The sequence below is a fragment of the Salvia splendens genome, chromosome 3 (genome assembly GCF_004379255.2).
Source record: "Salvia splendens isolate huo1 chromosome 3, SspV2, whole genome shotgun sequence".
Lineage (NCBI taxonomy): Eukaryota > Viridiplantae > Streptophyta > Magnoliopsida > Lamiales > Lamiaceae > Salvia > Salvia splendens.
This window is the reverse complement of record NC_056034.1, coordinates 43,532,657-43,544,377: the sequence shown is the minus strand read 5'-3', so window position 1 is coordinate 43,544,377 and position 11,721 is coordinate 43,532,657. Positions and strand designations below refer to the sequence as shown.

Sequence of the window (11,721 nt, the reverse complement as noted above, 5' to 3'; positions counted from 1 at the left end):
CACTACTTGTTTTCAAATTCCTATTGTGAACTAAAACGCTCATATGGTGAACTAGATCGTTTTGATCTAATGGCCGAGATTTGTTCTCTAGTTATACACTTAATATTAGTTATACTTTGATCATCTTCCTATTATAGAAATATATAATAAATAAATATATGGATTATAGAAACAAGAGTAAAGGTCAAAATTGATCCTAAACATATAGCCAGAATACGAATTTAGTCCAAAATATTCACTTTTTAAAAATTGGGTCCAAAACATTTGAAATCATTATCGAAGTGGTCCTAAACATTTGAAATCGTTGTCGAAGTGGTCCTTTTCCGTCAAAAGCTAATGGTCAACGCCTAATTAATGATTTCTTAACTTAATTAATATACTAATGCATAATTAATTAAACAAAATTAAATATAAAATTAATAAAATGCTAAGAAATTTCAAAATTGACTATTTCTCCCTCTTCTTCCTTCTCTTCCATCTCTCCTTCGTTCTTCCTAAATCGGAATCTCTCACTTCTTCTCTCCGGCGCTCAACGTCGTCGCATCTTTCTCTCTCTGCTCGCTCCTCCACAAATCGTCGTCATCGTGTGTTTCTCCGTATTGTTGCTGTTCGAGATCAAAACTGTCGCCGTCCACCATTGTTGTTGCCATCAACCCCCATTCCTTTTGGTCCTCCTCATCTCTCTCTCAATTTTCTTTCTCGGCGAACCGGCGTTGTTATCTTTGCCGATGCGGTCGCTGTTGCTGGAAGATGGTTTCGCTTACGTCGCCTCTGCCTGCTCGTTGTCAGTCGAGCAGTATTGCTGCTCCATGACCTCATCGCCGCTGCTCTTGCCTCGCTCTAACCCATTGTCATCCTCTCTTCGTCTCTCAGCTCAACCATCAATGCCCTCTCTTCTCTCTCTCCTTCTTAATCAATCTTACTCAACTTCATATCTTTCTCTAATCAATTTCTAGAACCTTAGTTGTCTGTCGCTGCTCAACAATCAATCTCTCTCCCCATTAAATTTCTGCCGCGGTGTTGCCTTACGTGTAGAGATGTTTGTGGTTATTTTGGCGAGTTGAGGAGATGTAATTTGTGAGAGGTTCTGACTTTTGTTCAAATCCAGATCCATTTGAATTTCTGGCCTTGGAAGTAGTCGGTGATCTCCTCACCATGTTCCATAGTGATATTCATGTGTTTCTCTTTTTCGTGGCTTGCTGATCTTGAGACGGCGGCGGGTGCTGGGGCTGATTTGGGGGCCGAGATAGGCGGCGTAGATTTCTGGAGCAGATGACTCTATTTTGATATTTTTTTAATATTTTATTTTATTAAATTATTATGCATCATTATACTAATTAAGTTTAAAAAATCGTTAATTGGGTGTTGACCGTCAAAAATTAACGGTTTCGTCAATTTAGGACCACTTCCTTTATGATTTCAAATGTTTTGACCCGATTTTCAAAAAGTGAATGTTTTAGACCCGATTTTCAAAAAGTGAATATTTTGGACCAAATTCATATTCTGCCTATATGTTTAGGACCAATTTTGACATTTACTCTAGAAACAATGATAAATATTAAATATAAATGCATATAATAATAATAATAATTTATTGTACGAAAAATTATATTGATGGATGAGTATAAAAATTGTGAAGGTGGAATTTTTAATGCAAAGTAATTGTTGAATGTTTTATGTATTTATTCAAGGAAGCTTTAAAGGATGATTGATTGAAATTAATTTTTTAAGCATCAAGGAGATAACACTTTGACTCCATGATGTCAAACTACTGTTAAACAATTTTATTGTTAAGTTTATGTTGGGTAATCTTTTTTGTTTATATTTTTAATCTTTGATTTTCAGGCTGGTTATGAAATTTATATATTTAAATTATTATTTTTATTATGTATATTGGATCCATAAAGGTAAACAATACATATTAATTTCCATCGTTTTTGGTCCGTTATTATAATGGGCTAACTTGATATATTTTCAGCTTGATTATCCAATACTAAAACTAATCACATATTCAGTGAACTAATCCAATTGATATTATTAAAAATAAACACTTTCACCATTTTATTTAAAATTTAAATTACATTTCAGATCATATACATTGAAAATATAACTTGAAAACCGATAAATATATGGACATTCGGTTATTTAAGGTCATTATAGCAAATTAAATTAAGAGAAAAGATAAATGTACATAAATTGTACATGTACATAATATCTTTAAAATTTTAAATTTAAGTGAATTTAATTAAAAATGATTTTATTTATTTATTGTATTATATTTAGCAATAAGAAAGAAGTGATATTGAAATTTCATGTCGAATTGTAACATGATTTTGAGCTTGATTTGATAATTATACAATATTTACTAAGAATATTTTTTTGCTTAAATATACAAATATTTAAGTAAAAATTTAATTTTTTTTGAAGTGTTGCAAAATGATTAGTATGAAATTTATTTTAAAATAATTAATATTTATAAAATGATTTTCAATATAAAATGTTAAAAAAAGTCCGATTATGTACCCACTATACAATCTTTTATCACAAATAGGAGACAAACACAGGTCATACACAAGGACTACTAGGAGAATTTTGTAGTGAAGTCACAAAGCAATGAAACATACAAATCACACCACTATAAAACTAGGTTAATCACGTGATCAAACCAGTTTTTAGTATATTCACGTTCAATTGGCCGACATATTCCATCAACCAACACAACTATTGTCGGATCTAGCTTTTCATACAAGAATATCTCAACCTTTAGAGTAATTGCAAAAATATTTTTTGAGCATTCAAGTTTTACTTAAACATATCTAGCCAATAAAATATTGGACCCAATTGCCCATAAATTTTGAGTGATATAATGAAATATTTCAGGATTAATTTGGTCCGAAAATCTTTTAGGAGGCACTCTAAGGGCATGTTCAGTTTCCTTGATATGGGATAATGAGAATTAAAACATGAGAGAATTTAGTGATGAGGGGCCCACATAATTAGAACCCAAATCTAATGTTCAGTGTATAAGAAATAGTCATGTTTTGACAATTTTTAAGTTCTGAATTAATTAATTTTTATTCTTTCCTTTATGAGTAGACTAAAAAGCCCTCGTAGCTTTTGCATAATCCGTGAAATTTTTGGGCGAGAGATTATTTCACTTGTAAAGAAAATAACCCAGATTCAACAAATTCATTCAACAATGATAAAACTCCTAAAATAATTACCAAATCACGGAGGAATCTAAGCAAGGTTTCATAGAAAGCTCAAACACTTTTCTTCATTTTCTTTAAATTTACCATCAATTGCGACCGCAATCATAAAAAAGCGGCGCAGCGTCGTGCGACAGCACCAACGTTTACATCCGTTCCCACCACCGCCGCCGAGAAGTACGATGCCATCTACGCGTCACCCACATGTGTTGCGCACCCATCGTCTTCAATGCAGTTACAATTGGGTGGAAATTGAGTTGACGTGAATGCATATGAGAGAGAGGGTAGAGATGAGTTGAATTGGGTGGAAATTGAAAATCAAAGGGGTATAGATGGTATTTTGACACCAATTCTTGACTCAATTCTTCAATGCAGTTACAATTCTCAGCCATTTTGGAAGAAATAAAAACCGAACATCTCAACATGGAACAGTGCGGGCCGATGTTATAACATGGGCCTGATGGAATTAAAACTTAAAAGGTGAACGCCACATAATGCCAAGAATTGAGGTCTTAACTTGCTATTTCTAAGAAGGTGAACATGCCCTAAAGCTAAAATGAGAAAGCTAGAAGTACGTAGTGATAGCTTTGTTATGATTTTAGGACGTTTTGATATTTTCGTGAACTTCGTTCTATAATGCAGAAGGTGCATGACTTGCTCTAGGGTTTTGAGTCTGTAGTGATTTGTAATGCTCATAGAGAAGAAAAGGTAGCTTTGCAACCGGTTTCTTGTCACAATTTACTTAGAGCATTAGCAGTGGGGCCTATGGCGCGCCACGTCATCAGTTTTATCCTCTTACCCCCACCTGCAGTGGGGCGCCCTAAGGCGCGCCCTATGCATTTTCTTTTATTTAAATATTTAAATAATTACAAAAATTGGGAAAAAACTCCATTTCATTTATCAAAATTAATATATTTATAAAAATTAATGTTCATACATTTATAAAAATTAATGTTCATATGCTTATGAGTTAGTCAAGAGTAGAGTCACATTATTAATAATGTAATTGGATTTAAAATTAGAAAAATTCATGTTATAAAAATTACATACATTTTATAAAAATTAATTTTTATCACATTTTCATCTTAATAAATGTATAAAACAATTTAGTTTTCAAGATATCTCAACTAATGTGTAGCCCAATGGTTAGGATTATTGCCTTCCAAGCAATAGACCCGTGTTCGAACCCCGGCAAATGTATTTTTTAAGTAAAATGCGTGCCATCGTCCGCGCCTATCCTCCGCCGCGCCTAAACATGCCCACGGTTCACGAACCGGCGGTTCCGGTTCGGTCGTCTTCGGAATCGGAACCGAACCGTGAGGCTATTTCACGGTTCCGGTTCCGGTTCGAAAACCGGCGGTTCCAGTTCCGGTTCGGAACCGCCGGTTTTCCGGCAGTTTTGGCGGTTCCGGTTTTCGAACCGGCGGAACCGCCGGTTCAATTTTTTTTTTTTTAAATTTGAAATTTGGCTTTATACAATAAATCGGAACAAGACAATGCATAATTCAAGCACAAATAAGACGAATAAGGAGAAAATGAAATAAATTTTATTGATTTTGAGTTGTAACGGACAACGATACATTACAATTTACAATACATAAGTATACAATACAACAACATACAACAATATAATATAATTTACAAGTGTCGTCGCCTCGTGGGACTCGGAAGGTAAATAAAAAAAACATGAAATGGGGGGGGGGGGGAAAGGAAAAATTGAAAAGGGCTTGGGATCAACTTAAACTTTCAAAGTTAAACTTTTCAAATTTAAGTTGAGTTGCCTACGTATCCACAATTTTATTGAGGAATCAAAGCCCACGTAGTTCTCTTACCTTAGGATCAACCATTTTTTCTTGCAAAATGTTGCCCATTTTCTAAGCAAACACATATCAGCTCGCCATATACACATTGCTGCATTTCTAATAGGGGCAATTTGATCTTCCAAAGCAATCAATGCATCTCGAACACATTGATTGCTTTGGAAGATCAAATTGCCCCTATTAGAAATGCAGCAATGTGTATATGGCGTGCTGATACGTGTTTGCTTAGAAAATGGGCAACATTTTGCAAGAAAAAATGGTTGATCCTAAGGTAAATTGTACTTGAAGATCATTAAAATATATTCCCCATTTGATAAATATCTTATTGGTGAAAAAGTGGGTATCTTTGAGGCAGATGGTACTGGAACACAAATTTATATATGGAATCTGGATTATACTTCAAGATCATATATAAATTTGTGTTCCAGTACCATTTGCCCCAAAGATATCCACGTTTTCACCAATAAGATACATATCAAATGGGGAATATATTTTAATGATACACAATTACAAATAAAAAAACATGAAATGGGGGGGAAAAAAAATTGAAAAGGGCTTGAGCTCAACTTAAACTTTCGAAGTTAAACTTTTCAAATTTAAGTTGAGGTGCCTACGTATCCACAATTTTATTGAGGAATCAAAGCCCACGTAGTTCTCTTACCTTGCTTACCTTTTTGGTCGGCTGTGCTCGCCGTTCACCGCCCCCCGTCGACTCATTGCTAATGTTGAGTGCTCTCGCTTCTGACCTCGTCATCGCCATCGGAAGAAAATTCTTCACCATCACTCTCTACACAGAAGTCGAAATCCGGCTCTTGTGCTCTCATGTCCGCCTTTGCCCAATCGTCAAGTAACATAGTGGCTTCCATGTTCTTGGCGGAGAGATTGCTCCTTCTGTCGTCTAGGACACAACCGCCGACACTAAAAGCTTGTTCAACGGCGACGGTGGAAGCGGGAACGGCGAATATCTCCTTAGCCATGATGGAGAGTATCGGAAACTCTTTGTCATGTGTTCCCCACCAATTAAGGACGTCAATTTGTTGAGTAGGAGGACCTGCATCTTGAAAAATAGAGCGCGATTCCAAATATATATCTAATTCACTAGTCGCTCTAGTCCTATTGGTTGTAGTACCGTATAGATCTTGCAATTGTGATACTACGTCGGGATCAATCATGATATTGGTAAAATCCCCTCCACCAAAATCAAATGTAGACGGACTAGGAGGAGCACGTACTTGGTGAGCGGTGTTATACCGCATTTCATATTCCGCGTAGAGAGAACGAAGTGCACTATCTAACCTTAGTTTGATTTCATCAACATCCGGAATACTTAGTTCGAAGCATTCTCCTCTTGTCAAGCCCATTTCGCGGAGTTGAGAAAAATCCAAAGCGTGCAAACAACCATAGTACATGTCTAAAATTTTATAAACACCATGCAACTTCCACTTTGGATCCAAGCATTTTGCAATCAAAAACACATTTGGAATACGTGAAAAATATTTTAACCATTTTTCAACCATGTAAAACAAAATAGCCTTCAACTCAATGAATTGAGTATTTTTCACACAAGTTTTAAAACCAATTGCCACATACATGCAATGCTCCAAAACGCGCACAGAAGTAGGATAATAAACTCCGGATAACTCAACAGTGGCATTTTTGAAAGCGCGGAATAATCGAAATAAATCCATGCTGTGGTCCCAACAAGCGGGTATCAAAATCAAATCAGAAGGAACATGAGGACAACTTCTAAAAAAATCACATAAATACTCAATGTGGTTCAAAGTCGACTCCAACATATCATATGTCGAGTTCCAACGAGTTGAAACATCCAAACGAAAGTTGGTGTACCTGCATTGCTTACCATGACAATATCTCTTCCAAGCTCTACCAATAGGAGCTTTGTTATGAATCAACTTCACAACAGTTCTAATAGGATCAACATACTTTTGCCACAAATCGATCGCATCTTGAACACACAAATTCAAAATATGGGCAATACATCGCACATGAAAATATTTACCATCAATAACAGGAGAACATGCACTGATTAGTTCATCTATGCTAGCAGTGTTAGCGCTAGCATTGTCAAAACCAATAGAAAAAATTTTATTGATCAATTGAAATTCATTCAAAACTTGAATGATCAATTGAGCAATTGCTTGTGCAGTGTGTGGTGCGGGAAATTCCCGAAATGCAATCAAACGTTTGTTTAAAGTCCAACTGTGATCAACGAAATGCACAGTGATGCCCATATACGAATTTTTACAAAAACAATCAGTCCACACATCAGAACAAATAGAAACTTTATGCCCTAAGTTAATAATAAACGTACCTAATTGCGCCTTCTTTTCCATGCATTGTCGAACAACGGCCCGAGTCATTGAAGTTCGACTCAATTTTTTTGCAGCGGCATTATAAACTTGCCGCATACTCGACTCAAAAGCATCGTTATCAAAAGCATTGAATGGAAGATGTTTCATAACGGCAAATCTAGACATCACATTAAGAGCATTTTTGTGATCATATTTCAAAAGAGTATTGCTACACGTACCTGATGTTTGGGATGAACCCGTCCCACTACCGGTCCCGACTCCATGTTGAAAGTTGAGTTGAGTTTGGGTTGGAGCGATACCAAACTCGACCGGATGCGCTTTCTCCATGTGACGGGTAAATGTACCGTATCCTCCACCCCTTCGGAATGTGTATACGTTTTCGCAATAGTTGCAATACACATTATAAGTGTTAGGATCGTTACTATCTTGTACCTTCTTGAAGTGTTTCACCATGATGTTGGAGGTTAAAGACCTGTCAGCTGGTCTAGGAGGTTGAGGAGGACGAGGTTGTCCACGACCACGCCGACTCCTTGGTGGTGGTGGGGGTGGCATTTCTTGAACCTCTTCTACCTCCTCCCCCTCCTCCTCGTCGTCATCATCATCATCGTCTTCATCAACATTCACAGGGGTTGGACTTTGTTGGGAATAGGCACCGCGACCGGGAGCACCACTACCGGTACCAACATAAGCATCACCTTGGTATTGAGAGCGAGAGAGAGCAATAGCATGTGCCACATCTTGCTCTTCTCGAGCCTACAAAATAATATTTGTATTGTAAATACAAAATAAAATTATGAACAATAATGTAATGTAATTCAAAATTAATTAAATTAGTAGATAATAAATATTAACCTGCCACTCATCCATGTTCATTTGAGAAATTTCATCAATAACGGATCTCCGAGATGGCCTCTTGGCCTTTCCCTTTCCCTTATCAACACGACCTTCTCGGGATGAAGACATATTGCTATGTAGAAGTAGAAATGTAGAAATATGGAATAATATTTTTTTTGTTTTAGCAATTGAGAAAGGAAGACAACTTATAGATAGAACTACGGGAACAAGTATAAGTGTATAACAATGCGTAATAAGAGTAGCACTTGCGTAATTAAATGGAAGCACAATAGCACAAATGAGAAATTGGAGACAAAGAGAGAGAATTGGGAGATTGAAGAGAGAAACTCTTATTAACACAAGACTGGGGTGAATGTAAATGAGGATAGAGGGGGGTATTTATAGATAAAAATGGGGGGAAAATGGAAGAATTTCGAATTTGAAATTTGAAAAAAAAAATTCAATTTTCGCAAAAACCGGCGGTTTTTGGCGGAAAACCGCCGGAACCGCCGGTTTTCCGGCCAAAACCGCCGGTTCCCGGGCCGGAACCGCCGGTTCAGTCAACGAAACCGTCTGCAAAAGCTGCGTCATGTCGCCTCGTTTCTCGCGCCGCATCCGGAAGCCCTGAACCGGCGGTTAACCGCCGGTTTTCACGGTTAACCGCCGGTTAACGGCCGGTTAACCCCCGGAACCGGCCGATTTTTCAGCTGAAAAGCTGCCGCCGTTCCCCCATCAAAATGCCTCGAAATTAGCGCTCGAACCGGCGGTTCGGCCGGTTAACCGCCGGTTCCGAACCGTCCGGAACCGCCGGTTCGGTCACGGTTCCGGTTCGAAATATCTTGAACCGGAACCGGACCGCAACCCGAATTCCGACGGTTCCGGTTCGGGAAAAAGTCCACGGTTCCGGTTCGGAACCAGAACCGGCGGTTCCGGTTCGGCGGTTAACCGCCGGAACCGAAACCGGTGGGCATGTTTAGCCGCGCCCACAATGGCGCGGACGATGGCCATTGTCCGCGCTATACGCCGCGGCCAGATGTATCGGGCGTGGGCTTCGGGCGCGCCCGAGGACGATGGACGCCATCGGACGCCCCATTGTGGGTGCCCTTATAGCGATTTCATGTTTTAGAAACTTCGTCATTAGATCGAAGCAGTTAGTTGGCTACTTCATGCTATAAAATGCATAATGTTAGTCAAAGGTCGTGTCAGAATGGACTTGAACTCAAGACCTTTTACCTTAACACTAAAACACTATTATTAGTCCAAATCTCAACATTTTTTTTATTGCAAAATTCTCATTTTAGGAAAAAGATTCGCACAGAAAAATACCAATTAATGTTATTGGTGGTTTTTATTCAAAATTTGAATACCCCAAATTTTCACAACACACCAATAGCATTGCCACATTTTTCTTTAGATAAGTCATTAACAATGTGTTTACTTTTTTCCTAAAATCACCGAGAAAATTTTCAATTAATTCGACATTTCCCCAAATTAAGCTGTAGAGCATAACAGAGTATTATACATGACTGAAATATTTATATATATTCATAAGCAGTTTCACGAGAAATTCATGAGCAACAACAATATGCACATAAACGCAGAAAAACCAACAATTAAACTAGATCTCAATTATATATGCAGAGAGAGAGAAGGAGAGAGAGAGAGAGAGAGAGAGAGAGAGAGAGAGAGAGAGAGACTAATCGACTAATCAATCGACTAATCGTCGAGGAGGTTGACGAGATAGAGCGCGTTGCTGGTAACCCTCGCCACATTCGTGACCTTCTTCCTCACATCCGCCCTCACCTCGCCGTCGATCTCCTTGAATCCGTCCAAACACGTCTCCTCATCCGTCAGCGCCGCGCTCACCCACGTCTCCGCGTTGCTCATCTGCCAGCGGAACTCCACGCCGCCGCCGCGCCGGAGCTGCCGCAGCGCCGACATCGTCTTCCTCAGCTCGTCCACCGTGTCCGCCATCTGCTCCACGCAGTCGCTGAGTGCGCCCTGCTCCCGCCGCGCGACGCTCCCCTTCATCGCCGCCAGATACTCCGACGCCTTCAGCACGTGCGCCAGGCTCACCCTCACCGCCGCCTGCGCCAGATCCCGCGGCGTCGCGGCCGCGCCGGACGAGGAGGACGACGAGAGCGTGCGGAGGCACACGTCAGGGTAGCTCGCGTGGACGCACGAGCGCCGCACCAGATCGTGCTTTGGCGAGGCGGTTGCTGGTGAAATTAGGAGTGCGAGGAGGAGAGAGAGGAGGAGAGGAGGCGTCGGCATTTTACTCGGCGGCGCAATTGTTTTAGGGCAGTGAGTTGGTAGAGAGAGAAGAGAAGGTGGTGAATTGAAGAGGGGAATGGGCAGAGCAGAAGGGATGTTTTTTATACAAGTGTGGCTGATTAGCTTAATTAAGATCAACTAAACTAATCATCTTTCGAGATAAGGCAATTATTTGGTTTGGGGCCTCCACGTCTAAAGTGATGATTAATCCTATCATTACTATATACACACTAATAGGCAGACAATTCCTAATTAGTGTTAAGTTTTGGTGTTTAAGATTGAGACATATGGCCCGAAAAATCACGAAATTAGTCAATTTTGAAACTACAAAAAATAGTTGATTAGTAGGATTATATTATAATTTTGATAGTAAATTTGATCAAATGATTTAGATTTGGCGGGAAATTATATGGATTTAAGTTTGAAAAATATGAATTACTACTAAGATTAGAGGGTAATGTATTTTGTCTACAATGTCATACACAAATTTTTTTTCAAATCCTAGTCATTGTGATAATTAATAAAAATATCAAATTAAATCTAATTGGCTATTTTTTAAAGTTGCGGACTTAACAAAAATTTAACCAAACCTTATTTTCGCCCAACAGTTTACCCGTAAGTCAGATTCTAAGGCAATGGTGGTTACTAAGTAAGGTGGTTTGGGGTGACCGTGGTCGTCGACTCTCTCAAATCGTCAGGAGGACCTAATTTTTGACAAAGAAACAATCTAGTTGTCTAGGTTATATACATGAGGTTGTTAGATTATTAGCATATTGAACAACTTTTATGACATACCCAACTCTTATTATTTTAGTGAGAGATATCGATCCAATTAGCACAATTGTTAAAAGAAAAAAAAATCTCTGTTATTTTGATTTGATGGGTGATTCATTTTGAAGAAAAAGGAAATGATGGAGATAAATTTGAGCTGCCTAACTCATATATGAGGATTTTTGAATCATTATATGCAATAGGTCTTGGTCCTATCTAATCCGTATCAATTTTCCTTTAAGATTGGCTGAAAACGCTATGCTTAGTTACATTTTTAAAAGGCTTGTTTTGGTTTTAAAACTTATTACAATGTTACTATTATCAGAGAAAAAAATAATCTCTTTATTCGTTCATTTTAGGCAGTAAATCAACTTAAATTATGCATTGAATCTATGGCCATTATATAGAATAAATGTTGGTAGTTTGGGCAGATATGTAAATTAAATATTTCATGTGAAGGAGCTGATGAGATTTTTCACA

At 38.3% G+C, this 11,721-nt stretch overlaps 1 protein-coding gene across 1 annotated transcript; it reads right to left on the bottom strand.

Annotated features, from left to right (window-relative positions):
• Positions 1 to 9,719: 9,719 nt before the first annotated feature.
• Positions 9,720 to 10,600, bottom strand: LOC121793661 (pectinesterase inhibitor 3-like). Its single transcript, XM_042191701.1, has one exon. It carries the CDS (start codon positions 10,468 to 10,470, stop codon positions 9,913 to 9,915), a length of 558 nt encoding a protein of 185 aa, XP_042047635.1. The 5' UTR covers positions 10,471 to 10,600; the 3' UTR covers positions 9,720 to 9,912.
• Between the last annotated feature and the right edge of the window lie 1,121 nt (positions 10,601 to 11,721).

Bases quoted from the DNA above. Each gene is read 5' to 3' on its own strand.
- LOC121793661 (XM_042191701.1), bottom strand. From the start codon at position 10,470: ATGCCGACGCCTCCTCTCCTCCTCTCTCTCCTCCTCGCACTCCTAATT.